The following is a 25709-nucleotide window of genomic DNA, read 5'->3' on the forward strand; positions in this document are numbered from 1 at the left end:
TGTATGTATGTATGTATGTATGTATGTATGTATGTATGTATGTATGTATGTATGTATAAATGTATGTATGCCCAACTTTGGGACTAGTTGTGAATGGATAAACATAGGTTTATTCCACATACAATTTGATACTTGCTAAATAATAGTGGAAACACTACTGAAAATAGAGTGCTACATACTTAATAACCTTTTGAGTTTTGTTTTGCTACGGATGTAACTTCTCACCCATCAAGTATGGCTGAAAACACTCTCTCTTTGCTCACAGACTATGGGATTGAAAGTTTGATAAAGATTTTTCCTTTTGGGAAACAAGATTCCATGGTTCCAGCCAGAGAGGCAGAGGCTAAGAGAGGAGGCATGAAGCTGAGTAATAGATCACTGTGTGATTATCGATCATTGCCCATACTGTATTATGCATGAACTTTTGAGATATGATAGAACTCCAAAAACCCAGGGGGCTACAGGTACAGTGAATTGTACAGTCGTGGCCAAAGGTTTTGAGAATGACACAATATACATTTTCACAAAGTCTGCTGCCTCAGTTTGTATGGTGGCAATTTGCATATACTCCAGAATGTTATGAAGAGTGATCAGATGAATTGCGATGAATTGCAAACTCCCTCTTTGCCATGCAAATCAACTGAATCCCCAAAAAACATTTCCACGTGATGCTGCCACACCCGTGCTTCAGGGTTGGGATGGTGTTCTTCAGCTTGCAAGCGGTGGTCATTATGGCCAAACATTTCTATTTTTGTTTCATCAGACCAGAGGACATTTTTCCAAAAAGTACGATCTTTGTCCCCATGTGCAGTTTCAGACCGTAGTCTGGCTTTTTTTATGGTAGTTTTGGAGCAGACTTCTTCCTTGCTGAGCGGCCTTCCAGGTTATGTCGATATAGGACTTGTTTCATTGTGAATATAGATACTTTAGTTCTTGTCTCCTCCAGCATCTTCACAAGGTCCTTTGCTGTTCTGGGATTGATTTGCACCAAAGTACATTTACCTCTAGGAGACAGAACGCCTCTCCTTCTGAGCGGTATGATGGCTGAGTGGTCCCATGGTGTTTATACTTGCGTACTATTGTTTGTACAGATGAACGTGGTACCTTCAGGCTTTTTGAAATTGCTCCCAAGGATGACTTGTGGAGGTCTACAATTTTTTTTCTGAGGTCTTGGCTGATTTCTTTTGATTTTCCCATGATGTCAAGCAAAGAGGCACTGAGTTTGAAGGTAGGCTTTGAAATACATCCACAGGTACACCTCCAATTGACTCAAATGATGTCAATTAGCCTATCAGAAGCTTTTAAAGCCATTACATAATTTTCTGGAATAATCCAAATTGTTTAGAGGCACATTCAACTTAGTGTATGTACACTTCTGACCCAGTTAAATAATCAGTTTTTAAACAATTGTTGGAAAAAATTATTTTGTCATGCACAAAGTAGATTTCCTAACCAACTCGCCAAAACTATGAACCACCCATCACGGATCCGGGATCATTGTCATCAGAAACGCTGACTAGCATAGCCTAGCATAGCGKCACAGGTAAATAATATAATATCATGAAATCACAAGTCCAATAGAGCAAATGAAWGATAAACATCTTGTGAATCCAGCCAACATGTCCGATTTTTAAAATGTTTTACAGCGAAAACACAACATATATTTATGTTAGCTCACCACCATATCCAAAAWAACACAGCCATTTTTCACAGCAAAGATAGCTTTCACAAAACCCACAAATAGAGATAAAATTAATCACTAACCTTTGAACATCTTCATCAGATGACACTCATATGACATCATGTTATACAATACATTTATGTTTTGTTCGWTAATGTGCATATTTATAGCCACAAATCTTGGTTTTACATTGGCGCCATGTTCAGAAATGGCTCCAAAATAGCCAGAATAATTACAGAGAGCAACGTGAAATACAGAAATACTCATCATAAAACTTTGATGAAAGATACATGTTATACATATAATTAAAGATACACTGGTTCTTAATGCAACCGCTGTGTTAGATTTAAAAAATAACTTTAGTAAAAAGCATCCCATGCAATAATCTGAGACGGCGCTCAGCCATTCTCCGCCATGTTGGAGTCAACAGAAATACGAAATTACATCATAAATATTCCCTTACCTTTGATGATCTTTCATCAYAATGSAGTGCCAGGAATCCTAGTTCCACAATAAATCGTTGTMTTGTTTRATAATGTKCATTACTTCTGTCSAATTAGCAARTTTGGCTAGCAWGTGTAGTACACGTGTCCATACAAATTTACGCTAATSAACGAAAACTTCAAAAAGTGATATTACAAATCGAATAAACTGGTCAAACTCAGTTGAGAATCAATCTTCAGGATGTTTTTCTCATATATATCCAATAATTGTTCCAACGGAGCATTTCTTCATGTATATTAAGTAACAAGGACATCCATGCCCAGGGTGCGTGGCCAAGAACTGGCAATCTGCCTGACCAGTCACTCAAAAGCTCTCGTTCGGCCCCACATCATGCTAGACGCTTCATTCAGTTCTACTAGCCTGTTGACATCTAGTGGAAGGCGTATGAATGCATCAAGATCCATAAATAAGGAGAATTAATAGGCGATGACTTTCACAGCGACCCATTTCAGATTTCACCTTCTTATTTGGAAGTTTTGCCTGCCATATGAGTTCTGTTTTACTCACAGATAATAATTCAAACAGTTTTAGAAACTTCAGAGTGTGTTAGAACTAATATTAATGCATATCAATATTATCTAGGACAGAGTACGAGGCCGTTCAATTTGGGCACCAATTCATCCAAAAGTGAAATTGTCGTCCCCTATCCTAGAGAAGTTAACAAGAAATTTGTGGAGTGCTTGAAAAACGAGTTTTAATGACTCCAGCCTAAGTGTATGTAAATGTCCGACTTCAACTGTACATAGTACTGTGGCCTCTTCTGCTGCACATTAATTGTTACATTGTATCGTACTGAGCAGTAGGTGCCTGGATCACTATCTACTCTCCAGAGGCAGTAAAGATTGAATTGGATTTTTGAACACACTCCTTATTTTTCAGGAGGTCCAACGGAATGGGAAGGCAGGTGTTCCTGCAGTGAGGTGGCCCAGCTTGCTGAGTCTGACCTGTCCACGCAGTAGCTGCAGTGGCAGTGAGGCCTCCTTATCCAGTGCCTGTAGTGAGTACTCCAGTGGCTCACATACTTGGGCAGAAGGACGCGGCTCCACCAAGCAGGTGAGTCTCCCAGTCTGATCTTAAACAAATTGCTGTTGCGTACAGTGAAGTAAACTTGTAATAAGTTACTATGCAGGAAGGTTCCTCAACATTCATCAATAAATTCCAATGTCTTCTTTTTTCCTTGTTGATGACTTAAATGTCTTTCTCTTTTGTAACAGTCTGCAATAAATCGAGAGAAGAGGATGAGTGCAACTTATTGCTCTGTCTCAGCAGAGCAGCCGGACCTAAGCTGGAAAGAGGGCCACATTCTGAAGGGCCTAAGGAGGCTCCAAATGCGCAGCCCAGCTCCCCAGGAGCCATCTTCACTTGCCTCCACATCACATTTCAAGAACTGCATGACCTCCAACGAGGGCATATACTCTCTAGGGGTCAAGTGTGGGCCAATAGGGGTACTGCCCGCATTGGCAAAGGGAAAGCCTTTCAAGCCAGGAGCAGGAGTCAGTACCTTAATCTCTGACTCGGACGATGCAGATGATGAATCGCCTCAATCCCCAGTCAGGGAGTTCTGCTGCCCACCCATCAAAGACACTCACCATCTGGAAGGACAGCCTGCGTCTGAATTGGGAATGGCACAAGGGGAAAAGAGCTTTACGGACTACAACTCCCAAGAGGAGCCTGTAAGACTCGTAAGAAMTCCCAGCAACTCCCTCTCACCTATCAAAGATGTCTTCTTGTTCAAGGGTCCGACACTGAAGCCTGGACTTAGCCCAACGGCGACCCCTACCACTGTGAGTGGACTTGAGAATACAAACTGGATAGAAAAAGACAAGCAGTCTGCCTTTACAAACTGGAATGTTATGGACAGTTGCAATTTGAGGCCAGAGAGTGTTAAACAGCCACAAGAAAAAGTTACAGTGAAACAACTAGAGACAGGGGCTAGGGAAGTGAGACTACCCATTCATCCTCCAGCATCCAGAGCTCTGAGTTGGGTTAGTGAGGCCAGACAGCGCAGTGCTTCCATGGATACGAAGCATTACAGAGAGCCAAACAGCCAGGGTGAAATTGGTACCAAGGACTACACCATTWTGGAGTCCCGACAGAGGAAAGCAAAGCCTAAGGCCTGCAACTCAGCAAGGAAGGCCTTTTTCCTCCGAAGCAAGAGTGCGGACGGAGGCCCAGACCAGGCCACGCTGCACCAGCCTRTACATCAGAAGCTGATAAAGGTCAATCAAAGGTCCAAGAACCACTTGAACACTCCTGGGTCCAGTGGCCCTGGCACAAAGACTTACCTCAGCAAGGCACCTGGTCCAGCAAAGGCATCAGTACAAATGTTTGAGAAAGGTAAGAATGCTACTGGTGCAAGAACGTCAGGGCCACTTGAGAATACAGTACAGAGCTCCCCTTCTTCTTCACCTCAGAAACTGGTCAAGGTATTTAAGCCACCTGGGCTGAATMATTACCCCAAGAGCCCATCTAAAGTATCCCAACCAGTCTCCAAACTCCCATCAAGGAATGACTGTGGAYCAAAAGCCCCCAACTCCAACAATTCAGCCTGCTTTCCACTCAATCAGAGACAGCAAGACCAGCACTCCGATCCRCCTCGTAATGATATCAGGTCCCTTTCTCCTCCACCCCCACCAGGTCGGACCACCTCCCTACTGATACGACCTGGTTATGACTCATTACCTCAGGCGCATAAGCCTGTGGTTCAGCCCCAAACCTCTAGCACCGTGAAGGCAACCACCAGTAGCACCAAATCTCAGTCAAGTCATCATTCATCTATTTTACAAAAGCAAGCTCAAGCCCCCATCAAAATGCAAGACACTCGTCATATGGATCCCAAAATGGGCTCTGAGATGAAAAAGTCACCGAAACGGGTCCCTACCAAAGTTCACCATCCCTTACCAACTTCTACCCCTATTCAAGAATCTAAGGAAACAGCCTATTCCCAATCCTCACTGAGCTGGACTGTGGCACAAGCCTCCCATCAGGAAAATAGTGTCCCCTTTGTGGTGCCAAACCAGGGCTGTTCACCTGTGTCCCAGCAAAGCAATGATGAGCCACAAAGTACAGAGCTCATACCTCAGGCKTCAGCATCTCTTCTCTGCCATGGCATAGTTAGTAACTCTCAACATTCTGTGACCAGGGTAGTGAAGTCATCCTTTCTTGTTGACTCCAAAACCAATGAGTCAACCTCAAAGCCGGGCAACAACTCCACAGTTAACACTGCTACAAAGGGAGTGCAGACTTTTGAAAACTTCTACCAGGACACCTACACACGTCCAATGATGCACTGTGTCAATGCAGCTGTAGCCAAGGCCAATGCTAGGAGAAATCTCAAGACCCGCTGTAGCTCACTAGAGGAGCCTGCACTCCCACCTACAGCAGCAGAGAATGGTGTAACTTTGGACTGGGGATTTGATGAAGAGGGCTGGCTATTCAAGCGCTCAGTCTCAGTCTCTACCCGGCCTCCTATCCACCCAGTTATGGGCATGAACGGAGCAAAGGCTCGCAGTCAAAGCTTCGGAGCACGTTACATGGACAGACCAAACGTCAGCAGGTCAGGAAAAGTCCGTACTCACATCAAAACTAACTCAGGAAGCTCTTTGAACTCTSTTGGTGATGTATTTTGGGGTAGTATGAGTTGCTCCAACAGCTACCATTGTCCCATGAACAGATCCCATGTTAACAATTTCATGATTGAGGAAGGCTTGCCACTACCTACACATCTGAGGGCTTCCAGTGATCGATTTGATCTGAAACACAAGAGGTTAAACTCAACATCACATCTCCAGACTGAGAAACAGCTCTCTAGCTCCTTCAATGAACCCATCCATGGGGAACCAGAGAGGCAGTCCACCATCGAGGAGAAGGTCATGATGGGAATCAAGGAGAATTTTCAGAAATCTCAGGAGCAGGAGAAGACAACTGAAACTAAGCAGAAATCCGTCTCATCCCTGGCAAACTGGTTTGGATTCCGCAAGAACAAGCTCCCTGCTCCGAGTGGCAAAAACGTAGATACTCAAAAGGGAAAGGAGGAGAAGAAGGAGCCAAAGCTTGGATCTCTCTTGGGTGGGAAGCAGGCAAAGTCCGACAAAAAGGAGAGGAGGAAAAGTGAAGGTCATCGAATGGACAGGTAAGGCTTTTATATTGTTTAGGTTGGGTAGCTGAGAAGTCATGTTGACTGTTTTACTGCTTGGAAAATAATGTTTTTGAGAGGCATCAAGACAATGTAACATCTCATTAATTACAAAATAATGCTTTGCTTTATTGAAATGCATTTGTCATATTTACCACAAAGGCCGAAATATACTGTCACTTTTCACTTAAAGTTGATTTTGATATTCGTAACCAGAGATGCAGTAATGATTGAAATCAACGAAATCCAACATCAGTATCTCTGCTTAAACCCCCTAGAGTCGATTGACGCACCTGTGCATCAATCTAAGTTGCATTACAAAAAAATRCCCATCAAAATCCCTRAGTTTAAACTAGAGATCTYTTTGTTTTGCATTYGATACGTCTCAATCAATCAAAACCACTAGTGTCGCAATTCCTCATCTGCTGTCTAAGGTAGCAGAGCTAGAGCTGTGTTATTCAGACCATGAGACATTCCAAAAATTAGTCTTCTCACTTAAATGTCTGTTGCGTCCGAACGGTTTGGACTACAAACTCAGTTTTGCTCTACGGCCCCCACAAGTGTCAGGAGACTCGTCTGAAGTCGATACGGTCGATGTGTCAATTCTGTTTGGTAGCGTCCGAACCGTTTGAGCTACAAACTAATGGGACTCCACTGTGGAAAGAGGAAATTCTCTCAGTTTTTCTCTACGACCCCCACAAGTGACACAGGACTCGTCTGGAGGTAACCGGTACCGGTTAAGAAAAACAAATGAAAGCATGAAGGTACAGTAGTCTGTGCCTGACCAAAAAAAGGTTAAATATGTGTAAAAAAACAACATATATATATATATACAGTATATACATTTGAAGTTGGAAGTTTACATACACCTTAGCCAAATACATTTAAACTCAGTTTTTCACAATAATTCCCTGTCTTAGGTCAGTTAGGGTCACCACTTTATTTTAAGAATGTGAAATGTCAGAATAATAGTAGAGAGAATAATTTATTTCAGCTTTSATTTCTTTCATCACATTCCCAGCGGGTCAGAAGTTTACATACACTCAAATAGTATTTGGTAGCATTGCCTTAAAATTGTTTAACTTGAGTCAAATGTTTCGGGTAGCCTTCCACAACCTTCCCAGAATWAGTTGGGTGAATTTTGGCCCATTCCTCCTGACAGACCTGGTGTAAATGAGTCAGGTTYTAGGCCMCCTTGCTCCACACGCTTTTTCAGTTCTGCCTACAAATTTTCTATAGGATCGAAGTCAGGGCTTTGTGATGGCCACTCCAATACCTTAACTTTGTTGTCCATAAGGCATTTCSCCACAACATTGGAGGTATGCTAGGGGGTCATTGTCCATTTGGTAGACCCATTTGCAACCAAGCTTTAACTTCCTGACTGATGTCTTGAAGTTGCTTCAATATATCCACATAATTTTCCTCCCTCATGATGCCATCTATTTTGTGAAGTGCACCAGTCCCTCCTGCAGCAAAGCACCCCCACAACATGATGCTGCCACCCCCGTGCTTCACGATTGGGATGGTGTTCTTCGGCTTGCAAGCCCCCCCCTTTCCTCCTAACATAACGATGGTCATTATGGCAACAGTTTTCTATTTTTGTTTCATCAGACAGAGGACATTTCTACTAAAAAGTAGGATCTTTGTCCCCATGTGCAGTTGCAAAACCGTAGTCTGGCTTTTTTATTGCGGTTTTGGAGCAGTGGCTGCTTCCTTGCTGAGCGGCCCTTCAGGTTACTGTCGATATATGGACTCGTTTTACTGTGGATATAGATACTTTTGTACCTGTTCCCCAGCATCTTCAAAGGTCTTTGCTGTTGTTCTGGGATTGATTTGCACTTTTTGCACCAAAGACATTCATCTCAAGGAGACTGAACGCGTCTCCTTCGAAGCGGTATGAGCTGCGTGGTCCATTGTTTAACTGTGACTATTGTTTGTACAGATGAACGTGGTACCTTCAGGCGTTGGAAAATTGCTGCCAAGGAGGAACAAATTGTGGAGGTCTACAATTTATTTCTGAAGTCTTGACTGATTTCTTTTGATTTTTCCCCATGATGTCAAGCAAAGAGGCACTGAGTTTGAAGATAGGCTTGAAGTACATCCACAGGTACACCTCCAATTGACTCAAATTATTTAATTAGCTATCTGAAGCTTTTAAAGCCATGACATCATTTTCTGGAATTTTCCAAACTGTTTTAGAGGCACATTCAACTTAGTGTATGTAACTTCTGACCCACTGAAATGTGATACAGTGAAAATATAATTGAATAATCTATCGTGAACAATTGTTGTAAAAAATTACTTGTGTCATGCACAAAATAGATGTCGGAACCACTTGCCAAAACTATAGTTGTTAAACAAGAAATTGTGGAGTGGTTGAAAAACGAGTTTTAATGACTCAACCTAAGTGTATGTAACTTCCGACTTCAACTCTATACTGTCGTGGCCAAAAGTTTTGAGAATGACAAAAGTTTCTCTGCTTCGGTGTCTTTAGATATTTTTGTCATATGTTACGATGGAATACGAAGAATAATTACAAGCATTTCATAAGTCAAAGGCTTTTATTGAACAATATATGAAGTTATGCAAGAGTCAATATTTGCAGAACCTCTGCAATATTCCCTGGCATGCTGTCAATTAACTTCTGGCCACATCCTGAGTGAGGCAGCCCATCTTCATAATCAATGCTTGGAGTTTGTCAGACATTTGGGTTTTGGTCTGTCCACCGCTCTTGAGGATTGTACCACAAGTTCTCAATGGGATTAAGGTCTGGGGAAGTTTCCTGCCATGGACCCAAAATATCAATGTTTTGCCCCGAGCCACTTAGTTATCATTTTTGCCCCATGGCAAGGTTCTCCATCATAGCTGAAAGGCATTGTTCGTCACAAACTGTTCCTGGATGGTTGGGAGAAGTTGCTCTCGGAGGATGTGTTGGAAACCATTCTTTATTCATGGCTGTGTTCTTAGGCAAAATTGTGAGTGAGCCCACTCCCTTGGCTGAGAAGCAACCCCACACATGAATGGTCTCTAGGATGCTTTACTGTTGGCATGACACAGGACTGATGGTAGCGCTCACCTTGTCTTCTCCGTACAAGCTTTTTTTCCGGCAGCCCCAAACAATCGGAAAGGGGGATTCATCAGAGGAAAATGACTTTACCTCAAGTCCGCAGCAGTCCAATCCCTGTACCTTTTGGCAGAATATCAGTCTGTCCGGATGTTTTTCTTGGAAGAAGTGCTTCTTGCTGCCTTACACCAGGCCATCCTTCAAAAGTCTTCGCCTCACTGTGCGTGCAAGATGCACTCACACCTGCCTGCTCCATCCTGAGCAAGCTCTGTACTGGTGGTGCCCATCCCGCAGCTGAATCAACTTTTAGGAACGGTCCTGCGCTTGCTGGACTTTCTTGGCGCGCCTGAAGTCTTCTTCACAACAATTGAACCGCTCTCCTTTGAAGTTCCTTGATGATCCGATAAAATGGTTGATTTAGGTGCAATCTTACTCAATGCAATATCCTTGCCTGTGAGCCCTTTTGTGCAAAGCAATGATACGCACAGTCCTTGCAGGTAACCATGGTTGACAGAGGAAGAACAATGATTCCAAGCACCACCCTCCTTTTGAAGCTTCCAGTCTGTTATTTGAACTCAATCAGCATGACAGAGTGATCTCCAGCCTTGTCCTCGTCAACACACACCTGTGTTAACGAGAGAATCACTGACATGATGTCAGCTGGTCCTTTTGTGGCAGGGCTGAAATGGAGTGGAAATGTTTTTGGGGGATTCAGTTAATTTGCATGGCAAAGAGGGACTTTGCAATTATTTGCAATTCATCTGATCACTATTTTTTAACATTCGGGAGTATATGCAAATTGCCATCATACAAACTGAGACAGCAGACTTTGTGAAAATGTATATTTGTGTCATTCTCAAAACTTTTGGCCACGACTGTACACTACCGGTCACAAAAACACCTACTCATTCAAGGATTTTTCTTTATTTTTGCTATTTTCTACATTGTAGAATAATAGTGAAGACATCAAAACTATGAAATACACATATGGAATCATATAGTTGCCAAAAAGGTTTTAAACAAATCAAAATATAGTTATATTTGATATTCTTCAAATAGCCACTCTTTGCCTTGACCATTTTGTACACACTTGGCATTCTCTGAACCAAATTCATGAGGTGGTCACCAGGAATGCATTTCAATTGACAGGTGTGCCTTCTTAAAACTTAATTTGTTGAATTTCTTTCCTTTTTTAATGCATTTGAGCCAATGAGTTGTGTTGTGACAAGGTGGGGGGGATGGGGGGTATACAGAAGAGAGTCCTATTTGACTGCTTTGCACACTCTTGGCATTCTCTCAACCAGCTTTACCTTGAATGCTTTTCCAACAGTCTTTAAAGAGTTGTCACATATGCTGAGCACTTAGTGGCTGCTTTTCCTTCACTCTGCAGCCTACTCATCCCAATCCATCTCAATATGGTTGAGGTTGGGGAATTGTGGAGGCCAGGTTATCTGATGCATTACTCTCCTTCTTGATAAAATAGCCCTTACACAGCCTGGAGGTGTGTTGGGTCATTGTCCTGTTGAAAAATAAATGATAGTCCCACTAAGATCAAACCTGATGAGATGGCGCTTCGCTGCAGAATGTTGGGGTAGCCATGCTGGTTAAGTGTGTCTGTGATTTATTTAGAATTCAAGGCAGTGTCACCAGAAAAGCACCCCCACACCATAACGCCTCCTCATCCATGCATTACGTTGGGAAATACACATGCGGAGATCATCCGTTCACCCACACCGCGTCTCACAAAGACACGAAGGTTGGAACCAAAAATCTCCAATTTGGACACCAGACCAAAAGACGCATTTCCACTGGTCTAATATCCATTTTCTTGGCCCAAGCAAGTCTCTTCTTATTATTGGTGTCCTTTAGTTGTGGTTTCTTTGCAGCAATTCGACCATAAAGGCCTGATGTGTCTGTTACTTGAACTCGTGAAGCATTTATTTGGGCTTCAATTTCTGAGGCTGGTAACTCTAATGAACTTATCTTCTGCAGCAGGGGTAACTCTGGGTTTTCAATTCCTGTGGCGGTCCTCATGAGGGCCAGTTTCATCATAGCGCTTGATGGTTTTTGCGACTGCACTTGAAGAAACTTTCAAAGTTCTTGAAATTTCCCGTGCTGACTGACCTTCATGTCTTAAAGTAATGATGGACTGTCGTTTCTCTTTGCTTATTTGATGTGTTCTTGCCATAACGTGGACTTGGTCTTTTACCAAATAGGGCTATCTTCTGTATACCACCCCTACCTTGTCACAACACAACTGATTGGCTCAAACACATTAAGAAGGAAAGAAATTCCACAAATTAACTTTTAAGAAGGCACACCTGTTAATTGAAATGCCTTCCAGGTGACCACTTCATGAAGCTGGTTGACAGAATGCCAAGAGTGTGCAAAGCTGTCAAGGCAAAGGGTGTCTGTTTGAAGAATCTCAAATATAAAATKTATTTTMWTTTGTTTTACACTTTTTTGATTACTACATGACATCATAGTTTRGATGTCTTCACTATTATTCTAGAATGTATAAAATGGTAAAAATAAAGCAAAACCCTTGAATGAGTAGGTGTTCTAAAACTTTTGGACCATCCCAACATCTTAGTCTGAAGAATTAAAGCTACTGAGTTCTCCATTTTAAGTCATACCTCATGTACACTTAACCATCACCACTTGACTGAACCATCAAACAGATCTCTTCATATKTTTCCTTGAGGTGATTTATTGCCCCAGATATATCTTAAGCCATTTTTTTATTAAGCGCTGTTAGAAACATTTATAATATTTCTAAGTCCTAACACCAGTTCTGAGACATTTCAGACACTTAGCACAGTGAGAATTCAAGAGGTAGGCAGCGGCTACACAGTATACTTTATTATCTGGAACACCCTGGGCATGTTGAGTAAATATGAAAGATACGAAGATTATAGTGGTCGAGTGAACCTGTTTTCTTTCAGCTCGGTGGGGAAAAGAGACTCCCAAGATGCATTTCTCCTCTGCCTCTCGATGGCCTCCCGGGGAGCCTCAGTTAACAGCAACATGCAAGGACAAACTGGCATCTGTGGGGACACAAAGGTACATTCCATTTTACCCGGAATGCAGAGAAGGACTGTGTTGTCGGTTTAGGGCCAATTTCATGTAGATTTTAGTCAGCGCAGGGATTCAATTGTAACTGGAACTACAATTGAGAACTGCTCAATTAATGTRATGGYCATTTTCCCATACAAATTCTATGTCCAATTARTTTCCTGAATTGACTGGAAAATGAAATGACCATAACTCTACGGCGTGTCAATTAAATGTCTAAGGATTGTTATTGAATATGCATGTCTCTGCATGGCCAGTTATAGAAATCTGTATTTCTGTGTTTTTTGTGCCAACACCACACGACAATTTGTGCCAACACCACTTTGCATGGACCTTAAGTAAGATAAGGGAATTATATTAACATTTAACTGTGCTAGTTCATTTCAACCTGTCAGTAGCCTAGATCCTCTGAAAGACTTGCAATCTCTTCCCTAACACTAGAACACACAATTTCTGAACGGTAGTATTTCTGTATAATACCACAATCTATACAGAAAGGAAGTGAAGCTAAATAAATACTGTTTTATCAAAACTGYCCTCGCAAGGTCCCATCTAATGGAAAAATAGAAATGTGAGATGAATTCAAGAAACAAGGGGTGGGTGACCGAAAGAAAGGAAAATATGAGAAGAATATAAAGGACCCAGGAAGATATGTGGCAGATCAGATGGATATGGAATTAGGGTGAGAGATTAAAAAACTCTGAGACGGGAGAGGAATCGGAGAGAGAGAGAAATTTGTAACAAAGATTTATAAATAAAGACACACCAATGAAACAGATAACCAGAACAAAACTTTAACGTGTTTCACAGATTGTGTGAATCACTCCAACACACGTTCACGCAACGTAACATGCTTTCACACATACATGCACACAAACATGCAGGAYATAATGGAGATACTTAATGTAGATACTGAGGAAAATCTATGGACTATTTAGATGCAGTATCTACAAACATTCACAGGCAGTCTTGATAATGGAGTGATCATTAGAATGAACATTGCTTAGAAGCATTTTCAATGACAGTCCATCATTGTCCTGATGTGATTCAGATAAATATTGTTAGCCTGTTGCACAAATAGATAATCTAGACAACTAAAWTGGCAATTTAATTAGTTTATTAAATTAGTTTTCCCCACCAAACTTAACAAAAAGTCTGACCGCCGCTGTTCAARTAGATTACCAAGGGGTAAAAATAAGTCAACAATGCCAATTTCTGTGAGATTGTGCTTTACAAAGACCTCAAAACATGTCTTAACATAGAGGATTGCATGAAAGAGGACATTTGAGTCAGCCAATCAGGGACTCTGCGTTTGTAAGGAATACATTCATACCACTTTATAATCATAGATTGATGGTGGTAGATTGCAYACCACAATTTAAATATAAACGATGTAGTCACAAGTATAGAGAAGTCATTTTATTTATTTATTTTTTATTTAACTAGGCAAGCCAGATAAGAAAAATTCTTATTTACAATGYCGGCTGACTTTTTACCTTGTCAGCTCAGGGATTTGATCTAGCAACCTTTTGGTTATTGGCCCAACGCTCTAGTAGYKTATCTGCRGCCTCATCTATTTCTTTACAATTCACAGAGCCCAATTTAGTCCTCTGTTCCATACAGGTATAATTATTCTCTCTTCTTGCTCCCATAAACAGACAAAAACACAGAGGATGAACCTCAGGACTGATAACGACAATGGAGCTGCATTAAAGAGCCCCAYTCAAGATCACGTGATCGGTAAGGGATTTAAGAAAACTATTTGTATTGAACTTGGTAGATTGGAACTGTCAAGAAGCAACCTTTTGCTCCTACCCATAGGAACTTCATGTAGATTTAAGAATTAGATAGGTGTTTCATGGTCATAAGCCCAACGTGCACCTATCCAATCCTATTAGATCTACAGAAGTGCACTCTTTCCATCAGTCAAGGCCAATTTGACCCTCTGTTTAAACCCCAATYCAGTATTCTTCAAACCTGGTCCTGAAACCGTTAAAAATTTTCAGCCATCAAATTACTGAAGCATTGCTAATACTGGCAGATTTCCTTCCTAGCTCTCTGACCTCTTTTCTGTCATGTCAGTTTAACCTGTGAAAGAGATGGAACCACAGTTGAAAGAGCAAGGTTGCGAGCAAACACTGTTTTGACTGTACGTGACACCCCCTCACTCAGATTTATTGAATTCCTTCTGTGCATTTAACTTCACAGAGAAATACTGAAGCACAGTGCTCTTTTGCTCTGTCTCTCTAATTAAGGACGATTTAGATAGCATGCTTGGCAGGGGCTTTGATACTAAAATGAAATGTTTCAACTCTGTACGAGTCTAAGAAGTAATATAAGTATCCAATTTAAAGGCAACTAGAATCAACTTCCGAGTGAGTGGAGGTCTAAATGTCACTCAGCATATTTGAGCAATTTTCTTTGTGCCARTTGAGGAGAATATTCTAATGTGTTTTTAAATATTTGGCTTTTTGAATTAATTTACTTGTAAAATTGGTCTGCCAAGACATCTGTAAAGTTTGCATGTAACAAATGCATTTAGGTCTCCTCGGAATTAATTCATAGACTCATAAAGATCTTTGGTCTATACTGAAGTGATTTTCTAACTTTTTAGGCTAAGAACCCCTACCCCTATCAACCCATACCACACCTTGAAACCCTATGGCACTGTGTGCTTAAAGGCCCATGACAGCCATTTTATCAACATCAAGTAATTTCTGGGTAACAAACCTAACTGTAATGGCTTTCCATTAAAATGGGCAGAAATAGATTTTTAGCAAAAAACTATTTCTCAAGCAAGAATGTTGTTAGGACTGTCTGGGAGTGYTCTAAGTGAGGAAGGAAAAACTGGAAACTAGCTGTTATTGGCAGAGAGGTTTGGAACTCTTTCTTATTGGTCAATTAACCAATTTACCGCATGGTGATGTCACCTTGGAAAGCCGAAACTCCCACCCATGCAAACCTGCTGATTAGAAGGTCCTGTGTAGATTGTATTTTCAACCAGAAACTATCAGGAAATAACACAGATCACATTTTTTTCACACTTTTAAAGAGCTTCATTAGCTGTTGGGCCTTTAAAWTGTGCTTAAGAATGTGACAAAAACTGTATTGACTAGGTTGACTTTTTGCAAATTCAACCACCTAGCCACATTGACGCAAAGTTGATAAGTCAGTTGAAATAATGAAGAAACTATGTTGATTCATCCATTTTGGCTTATTGGGGTATAGTTGACTGAAATGGCATGACAMGCTTTAGTATGAACATGTGACTATGTTAGACTAGTACTTTGAACTATGCTGCTGTGCATTGAACTTCAAACATTATCTTGAATGCTTGAACTGTGAACATCATGCCAGGTATAATACTAGGCTCCTTCTCATGAATATTAACAACAGTTGGGGACTATAGTCGTCCATTTTTTTTTCTCCAATTTTCATACTGTTCCATTTGTGCATCTTCGGCTGTTTGTAGCCCCTGAACTTTTTAGGTGTTAGCTTGTTAGTCATCATTCAGTCTTTTCATTCCTTCAGGCCAAMTGAAAGGAGATCAGACAAGGACATGCCCTCCACAAACCCTTTAGCTAGTGCCAAAGGGTTTGTGGAGGGCAATCAATGGTCAAGCCCTCTGATGCTGCCTTCCCATGCAAGGAGGTGTCACAAAGGTGCTTGTTAATTTTAGCCTTCAAGAACACAAATCAATAACGTCTGKGATCTGTATCGCSCTCTTACCTTTATTAGTTACTCCTGTTTGTGCGACAGGCAATTAAGAGCTACTTTCATCATTGTTATTTATTTCTAGAGCTGTTTATCACAATTTGAAACTGACCACCTGAATCGTTTAAGTTGAATCATCTTGATGTATGAATAAAATGCATACTAAATGAAGACACCCAATTATCAAAAGGAGTTGTCAGTTAACAGCCCACCTGTTTTGAGTCAAGCTTCTCTCTGGATCACTGGAGAGGAGACAATGTTTTCTGTTGATAAAGAAATCTACTGGATATTATGTCAAAAATCATGTCAGCGTGACAAGGACTTTAATGTTTGAATTCAGGATATCTTGTTCTGAGCTGTGTTTGTCTGTGCAAGTTCATTGGAGGGATAGTTGAAACATTTCAGAATAAAGCATCAGCAGCTTGATCAGGTTTTCGATTTCATGACAGCAGGAATAAAACCTATTTTATTTTTTTCACCCAATTCTTTCAAAAACTTCACATAAGATCTGAAACTCTGCCGTTTTTTAAATTGTATCAAAGCGAGAAGTATGAGAAAGACTTATTTTTCAACTTGAGCTATTATGTAGCCCAGCATACTATATGATGTGCACTGTTAATTGTATTACATTTGAAATGTATACGTATTCAATACTGCTTGAACAGTAATTCATTAGCAATAGGTTTGCCACCAACAAGTACAATAGCATATATTCACCTCATTTGACACTGACACTAAATCAATGGTTAAAGTGCCTGATTTTTCCCTCATCTTATTCCACCCGACTCTTCTTTGGGCGAAGCCAATTTTCTCTGGTGGAAACAATGGCATCATGTGCTAATTGGCAAGGAATCATAAGCCAGCCTCACCGTTACATGTAATTGTACTGATCTGCCATCCATTTGGTTCTTAGAGGACATTCGTCGAGMGTGGTAGAATGAAATAACCAGACCATCTGTTGCATTAATGCACTGAAATTCTACAAGGCTGCCTGGGTGTCAGCAGCCAGTCACAGTTAAGACTCCCTCATGCACAACATAATGTAGGTGAGGCAGGACAGGGGCAAGGAGGAAACATACAATCAAATCAGGTTGGAGAGAAAAAAATGCATGAAATTGAATGGATAATGTTGTGGATAGTGTTGCACTTTGAGATTGCAATTCATGTTGTTGAGACATATTCCCAATGATATTAGAAACACATTCATTCCTATATTATTAAACTGGTCATGACGTAGTTTAGATTATTCTTAGGGCATAAATAATTGTTGCAGTATTATTGTATCTCATTTTTATTTGATGCACTACAGGAGGCATGTGCTTGTCTTTTGTTGATTTTTCTTCAACCAATTATATAAAAGTGTCATTCCGTTATCTCTTTCCTTTTGTTGTGTGTAACTCCTGTCATTGCCTGCATTCCCAAGCTCCATCATGTGTTCTCCTTGTGTCTCAGGCTCCGGCTGCAAGATGCGAACATTGGACAGCGGCATTGGAACGTTCACCCTCCTTGATTCCTCCTCCTTCCTCCACTTCCTTCCCAAGTCCCCATCGGCCCGGGGTCACTCCCTCAGCCCACCCACTGTGCCCAGTGCCTCTAGTGCAGAGGTGTCGCTCTCCCCATTACCCAGGTGGAGAGTGCCTGCCGGCTCAAAGGACCATCCCTGCAGCCAACCAGAGCTTGTCAACTCCTRGTTTTCCGARACCACTGTGACCCWTGTCCAATCAGTGCCTTATCCCACTGTGGCCTTCCTTCAGCCCATCCAATCCCTGTCTGAGCCCCTTGTGACCTGTGCCAGTGTATGTGATATTCAGAGCAGGCTGCCCAGACTAGCCTCAGGTAAAGCCCAAAGATATCTTGTCCAGAGATACGGTGCCTTCAGAAAGTATTCGTACACCTTGATTTATTCCACATGTTGTTGTGTTACAGCCTGAATTCAAAATTGATAAAAAATATTTTCTCTCACCCATCTACACACCATAATGACAAAGTTATAACGTGTTTTTAGAAATTGTAGCAAGTTTATTGAAAATTAAATGCAGAAATATCTAATTTACATAAGTATTCACACCCCTGAGTCATCTTTATAGAAGCACCTTTGGCAGCGATTACAGCTGTGAGTCTTTCTGGGTAAGTCTAAGAGCTTTCCACACCTGGATTGTGCAACATTTGCCCATTATTATTTTAAAAATTATTCAAGCTCTGTCAAATTGGTTGTTGATCATTGCTAGACAACCATTTTCAGAACTTGCCATAGATTTTCAAGCAGATTTAAGGCAAAACTGTYACTGTAACTCAGGAACATTCACTGTCTTCTTGGTAAGCAACTCCAGTGTAGATTTGGCCATGTGTTTTAAGTTATTGTCCTGTTGAAAGGTGAAATCATCTCCCAGTGTCTGGTGGAAAGCAGACCGAACCAGGTTTTCATCTAGGATTTTGCCTGTACTTAGCTCCATTCTGTTTTTGTTTTTTTTATCCTGAAAAACTCCCCAGTCCTTAACGATTATAAGCATACCCATAACATGATGCAGCCACCACTATGTTTGAACATATYTTTATTTATTTTTACCAGGCAAGTCAGTTAAGAACAAATTATTATTTACAATGACGGCCTAGAGTGCTACTCAGTAATGTGGTGTATTAGATTTGCCCCAAACAGAACACTTTGTATTCAGGACAAAAGTTAATTGCTTTGCCACATTGTTTGCAGTATTACTTTAGTGTCTTGTTGCAAACAGGATGCATGTTTTGGAAGATTTGTATTCTGTGCAAGCTTCCTTTTCACTCTGTCAATGAGTTTAGTACTATGGAGTAACTATAATGTTATCCTATCACAGCCATTAAACAATGTGACTGTTTTAAAGTCACCATTGGCCTCATGGTGAAATCCCTGACCAGTTTCCCTCCTCTCCGGCAACTGAGTTAGGAAGGACGCCTGTATATTTGTAGTGACTGGGTGTATTAATTACACTTTGGATGGTGTATCAATAACATAACCATGTACAAAGGGATATTCAATGTGGGGGTTTTCCCCTCCCGTACACCAAAAGTGCCCTTCTTTGCGAGGAATTGGAAAACATCCCTGGTCTTTGTGTTTGAAATTCAGCGCTTGACTGAGGGACCTTACAGATAATTGTATGTGTGGGGTACAGAGATGAGGTAGTCATTCAGAAATCATGTTAAACACTTCTTGCACACAGAGTCCATGCAACTTATGTGACTTTGAGCACATGTTTACTTCTGAACTTATTTAGGCTTGCCCTAACAAAGGTGTTGAATACTTATACTTAGCTTTTAATTTTGTACAATTTTAGAAAAGCATAATTCCACTTTGACATTATGGCCATTGTGGCAGTGACAAATTGCAATTTAAAGCAACTTTTAATTATGTCAGTCACACAAAATGTGGGAAAAAAATCAAGGGGTGTGAATTCTTTGAGCATTAACAGAGGATTCGATTTGGAGCTAATCAAATCTCACTTAGGGGACCCAAAATGCTAGAGCCGGCCCTGGTTAAAATGCAGGTTGTAGTGCGTGTTTCAATGGAAGGCAGTATCAAGGGATAATATCATGCCACATACAATCACAATAGGTTAATCATTATCTCAATATTGACGGAASTATTATTGAAGTGTGCCTGGGGACTTCAACGTCCCGTCATGCCTGTATTATGACTTTTATGGCACTAGGGTGCCAGTAAACTAGAAATAGGGTCCTATAAATGCAATAACTCTATGTAAATATAGTCCGGGAGGCGACAGTGATCTGTTATTACTACAACTAAAGCCAGCATCAAGGCAGACGATCACCTTTTCAATGAGCAGAGAGGAGAGGCTTGCTCAGATTAATATGCAAATGTTTGCCCCAGTTTAGACTCTGCCGAATAGACACAAAATGATCCTGTCACGAGAGATGTATTTCACAGAAATAAATAATATCGGCAGTAATTTAAATTCATACCTCATTGCAGAGAGGGTGATCAGCTGGCCCAGACTGCTGTATTTTTTGGTTGGCACAATTTCTGAGGTGGGGCGTACTGTCAACTGGAAAAACAAAACAAAATCACCAATGTTAAGTGATGACCATGCCTTAAGACGGGACACTAGCAAACCTTTTTGATTATCCGAACTCCAGATTCAGTGAAAGAGGCTCTAGATGTTTTATTCTACAACTGTCTTGCTCTCCTGTTACTGTGTGCAATTCAACAGAACATATTCCCTTAACCTATTTTCTGCACGAGGTTCATTGTGTGTGTAATGACACTCGACAGTGCCATGACAATAATAATTCTTCGCAACAGCAAGGATTGTTTGTCAGATTTTGTTTGAAACAAATAGAGGTGCTGCAGAAAAATGTCTAACTACTGGGAATGGATATAAGGCACAACACTCTTCATATATCAAGTGATTTAATTTAAAGTAATAAACTGTAACTTAATGTAAAAAAAAAAYAAAYWACTTTTTATACATGGAGTGTCACAATTGACCAAATTCGTATGCACTGCAGATACTGTAAACCTGAGGTTGTAAAAGCAAGGTAACTTGACACTGCTGTTATAATGCGGTCTTAGAATTTCTTAGAACTTAAAACAGTCCCCTTCAGCTACTGCTCTTTTTCTCCTTTTCTCGGCAGGTAGAATGACATGATCGTGAAAGAATGACCAGGACGACTGCTAAGAAACCATCAGCAGTGAGTTTATTTTTTATTTGTATGATTGTTGCTTTTATTGGTAGGTGGAATGTAACCAACAAGATTGAACCATTTTAAATCAAAGACAACCCCTGCTAAGAGCCAACAGAGAGAGCAGTCGATACTCCAGTCTAAGCACTGTTAGAACCGGTTTTATATCCAATTAATTGATTARAGCAATCAAGTAATGCAAAGTCATTTTCGGAATAAAATAAAAGTCTCTTAAATCCGCTGTAGTTGATCAACCATAGGTATGCACTTACAGGAGTGGATATGTAAAAGGTTGGGTTCTGTGGAGCCAGTTTAAATACAAAATTACACACAACAAATCAAATGTGGGATAATGAGCTCCGAATCCATTGGCAAACCATGCATAAGGCCTGATGAAGTGCGTGAGTCATGGTTGATAATGGAAGTGTCTGCCTATTGCAAACATCACATTTGTTAATGAAAGCAGATGTTAAAATCCAATGAATAAGCACTATGCTCAAGAGGCCTCATTCTGTATTTTATTAGGAACCTGAAATCTCTCTTCACGTAATTAAAAAAGAAATGTGCTTAATGCTTCAAATGATTACTATTTCTTTTCATGGTTTCCACAAATGGCCCATCCGGTCATGTTCTATAATGAATCAAGGATTTCCGATATGATGGTCACTCCAAGTTTTTTCGTAATCTAGAGATTAATAAGAATTGTCTTGTGAAAAGTATTCACAATGGTTGACATGTCAATCAATCATACAATTTATGTTAATTGTAAAAAATGTCCAAGGCATGTTTTGTAATCCTTCACAGCATAAGAGAATGTCTTGTACATTCATTTTTGTTTTGGTGGATATCAAATACAGATGGAATTGATAATTTTTCCCAAGAAAGTTCAAGGAGTGTTATCTGTTTTGAAATAGGTGGGGTTGTTTGGTTTGAGAATGCAAACTCTTTAACAAATGAGTGGGTCACTATCAATCAATTTAGTCTGAAAGGTATTATATTGTTTCCTGGTTGCATTCGACCACCACCATAACAGCTCTCTTGGTTATTTKTCTTCAATTCCCTTGCCAAATTGGAGCATGGTGAGTCATTTAACAATGTCCTGTGCACTTATAGTTATAGACTGGGGCCAGCCTGATGTCTCTGTCAGGATTGAGAATATTGACCATCACAATACAACCCCACAGGTCTAAGCTATTTGTCAAGCCTCTAACTATCCTATTTCACTGAATGTCCCCTGGAAGATTGATAACAGACAGCAGGACAGAATGACCATAAATCTACTCTGTGTATTCTAGTGGGTCACTTTAAAAGTCACATGTATTGATTGGAATATCAGCAACAATTAGTATTTTGTTTAGTTTTTATTTTACTTTGATTTATTTAGGAGAAACATCCGAGCTAAAGGGTTGAGSTSCTGCTTTCAAGGAGTGGGACACTAATCCGGACGCTTATAAGAAATCCCACTATGCCCTCAGACGAACCATCAAAAAGGCAAAGCGTCTATACKGGTCTAAGATTGAATCCTACTGCACCGGCGCCGACACTCGTCGGCTGTGGCAGGGCTTAAACTGTAACGGACTACAAAAGGGAAACCCAGCCGTGAGCTGCCCAGTGATGCAAGCCTACCAGACGAGCTAAATGCCTTTTACGCTCGCTTCGTGGCAAGCAACACTGAAGCATGCATGAGAGCACCAGCTGTTCCAGACTGTGTGATCACGCTCTCCGTAGATGATGTGAGTAAGACCTTTTAACAGGTCAACAMTCCCAAAGCCGCGGGGRCAGACGGTCCACATCCTGGTAATCCAACTGGCAAATGTCTTCACTGACATTTTCAACCGCTCCCTGTCGGAGTCTGGAATACATACATGTTTCAAATAGACTACCCATAGTCCCTGTGCCCAAGAAAGCGAAGGTAACCTGCCTAAATGATTACCGGCCCGTAGSACTCACGTCGGTAGCCATGAAGTGCTTTGAAAGGCTGGTCATGGGTCACATCAAGACCATCATGCCAGAAACCCTAGACCCACTCCAAATCGCATACCGCCCCAACAGATCCACAGATGACAATCTCAATCGCACTCCACACTGCCCTTTCCCACKWTGACAAAAGGAACACCTATGTGAGAATGCTGCTCATTGACTACAGCTCAGCGTTCAACACCATACTGCCCACAAAGCTCATCACTAAGCTCATCACTAAGCTAAGGACCCTGGGACTAAACACCTCCCTCTGCAACTGGATCCTGGACTTCCTGATGGGCTGACCCCAGGTGGTAAGGATAGGCAACAACACATCTGCCATGCGGATCACTCAACACTGGGGACTCTCAGGGGTGCGTGCTTAGTCCCCTCCTGTACTCCCTGTTCACCCCCGACTGTGTGGCCAAGCACGACTCCAACACCATCATTAAGTTTGCTGACGACAACAGTGGTAGGCCTGATCACCAACAACGATGAGACAGCCTATATGGAGGAGATCAGAGACCTGGCAGTGTGGTGCCAGGACAACAACATATCTCTCAATGTGAGCGAGACAAAGGAGCTGATCGTGGACTATAGGAAAAGGAGGGCCGAACAGGCCCCATTAACATCGACAGGACTGAAGTGGAGCGGGTCGAACGTTCCTTGGTGTCCACATCACCAACAAACTATCATGGTCCAAACACACCAAGACAGTTGTGAATAGGGCACGACATGCATGGGTCCCCAGATCCTCAAAATGTTCTACTGCACCATCGAGAGCATCCTGACCGGTTGCATCACTGCCTGGTATGGCAACTGCTCGGCATCTGACTGTAAGGCGCTACAGAGGGTAGTGCTTTCGGCCCAGTACATCACTGGGGCCAAGCTTCCTGACATCCAGGACCTATATAGGTGGTGTCAGAGGAAGTCCCCAAAAATMTTCAAAGACTCCAGTCACCAAAGTCATAGACCGTTCTCTCTGCTACCGCACGGCAAGCGGTACCGGAGCGCCAAGTCTAGGACCAAAAGGCTCCTTAACAGCTTCTACACCCAAGCCAAGGCATACAGTCAGCCGTTTACATACCAAGTAGGCCACTGGGAAAACAGGCAGCACTTAAAGTACATGGCACTAGCTAGCAAAAAGATGGAACTTTACCACAACAGATAAAGACAAAAAAATATATTATACTTCTCACTAGTTCCTCCACCTCCTCCCTCCTTAATCCTCCACCCCTCCCCCTCCCTCTCTGCAGACAACTTTGTCAACCACTTTGAAAAAAAGGTTGACAACATCTGCTACTCATTCACTCAGCCTATTGAGTGCACTGGTCTCACTCACACAGAACTACCCTACACCCTACACCCTACACCTTCTCCCCCCTCTCTCCAGATGACATCCTGTAACTAGTGAGGCCTGGCCGCCCGACAACCTGCCCCCTCGACCTTCTCCCATTCCTCACTTCCCTCATCAACTCATTCCTGACCCCTGTGACTTCAAAATGTCCCGAGTTGCTCCCCTCCTCAAGAAACCAACACTAGACTTATCTGACATAAAAAACGATAGACCTGTATCCCTTCTTTCTTTTCCTTCCAAAACACTTGAGCGTGCTGTCTCTTATCAACTTTCTCATTATCTCTCTCAGAACGATCTTCTTGARCCTAACCAGTCAGGCTTCAAGACGGGTCACTCAACCGAGACCGCTCTTCTCTGTGTCACGGAGGCTCTCCGCACTATCAAAGCTGATTTTCTCTCCTCTGTTTTCATCCTCCTAGATCTATCCACTGCCTTTGACATTGTGAACCATCAGATCCTCCTCTCTACCCTCTCAGGGCTGGGCGTCTCAGGCTATGCACACTCTTGGATTGCATTCTACCTGGCAGGCTGCTCCTACCAGGTGACGTGGAGAGGATAGTTCTCTGCAAACATCAAAGCAGTGACTCAGTCCTATAGGTTCATGCTCTACAACATRTGTAGAGTACGACCCTACCTCACACAGGAGGCGGCAGAGGTCCTAATTCAGGCACTTATCCTCACCCGTCTGGACTACTGTTGGCTAGGCTCCCCGCTTGTGCCATAAAACCCTTGCATTTTGTCCAGAACGCAGCAGCTRGCCTGGTTTTCAACCTTCCCAYGTTCTCTAATGTCACCCTGCTCCTCCACACTCCACTGGCTATCAGTTGAAGCTTGCATCCACTTGAAGACCATGGTGCTTACCTACAGAACAGCCTACATTCAGGCTATGCTCAAACCCTACACCCCAACCCGAGCACTTTGTTCTGCCACCCCTACGGGAGGGTCGCTCCCACTCWGCCCAGTCCAAGCTCTTTTCTGTCCTGGCACCCCAATGGTAGAAGCAGCTTCCCCCTGAAGCTAGGACAGCAGAGTCCCTGCCCATCTGAAACTCCTCAAACAGTATCTTAAATATTCCTTCTCCTTACCTCGAAAAAAACACCAGCACTTGCACTAGACCCCCCCACCACCACCCCCCCTTCTAAAGCTCTGACTACTGACAGCTAAGGTATTGAGGAAAAATGTACTTTCTATGCCTGTGATATGTGGTTGTCCCACCTACAGTGGGGAGAACAAGTATTTGATACACTGCCGTTTTGCAGGTTTTCCTACTTACAAGCATGTAGAGGTCTGTCATTTTTATCATAGGTACACTTCAACTTGAGAGAGCGGAATCTAAAAAAAAAATCCAGAAAATCACATTGTATGATTTTTAAGTAATTAATTAGCATTTTTATGCATTGACATAATATTTGATACATCAGAAAAGCAGAACTTAATATTTTAGTACAGAAACCTTTGTTTGCAATTACGAGTCCATACGTTTCCTGTAGTTCTTCGACAGGTTTGCACCACTGCAGCAGGGATTTTGGCCCATCCTCCATAC

The 25709-nt window shown here is 41.8% G+C and overlaps 1 protein-coding gene across 1 annotated transcript in view; it reads left to right on the top strand.

Moving 5' to 3' along the window:
- Positions 1 to 25709, top strand: part of LOC111959316 (nck-associated protein 5-like) — a 51189-nt gene that overhangs the window by 18047 nt on the left and 7433 nt on the right. Inside the window, exons 3-8 of the mRNA XM_023980816.2 lie at positions 3065 to 3238; positions 3400 to 6317; positions 12330 to 12447; positions 14118 to 14199; positions 17626 to 18009; positions 20803 to 20859. Coding sequence (XP_023836584.2) covers positions 3065 to 3238; positions 3400 to 6317; positions 12330 to 12447; positions 14118 to 14199; positions 17626 to 18009; positions 20803 to 20816 — 3690 coding nt within the window. The 3' untranslated portion in view covers positions 20817 to 20859. The remainder of the gene's footprint in view (positions 1 to 3064; positions 3239 to 3399; positions 6318 to 12329; positions 12448 to 14117; positions 14200 to 17625; positions 18010 to 20802; positions 20860 to 25709) is intronic.

This window comes from Salvelinus sp. IW2-2015, linkage group LG36 (assembly GCF_002910315.2).
Source record: "Salvelinus sp. IW2-2015 linkage group LG36, ASM291031v2, whole genome shotgun sequence".
Lineage (NCBI taxonomy): Eukaryota > Metazoa > Chordata > Actinopteri > Salmoniformes > Salmonidae > Salvelinus > Salvelinus sp. IW2-2015.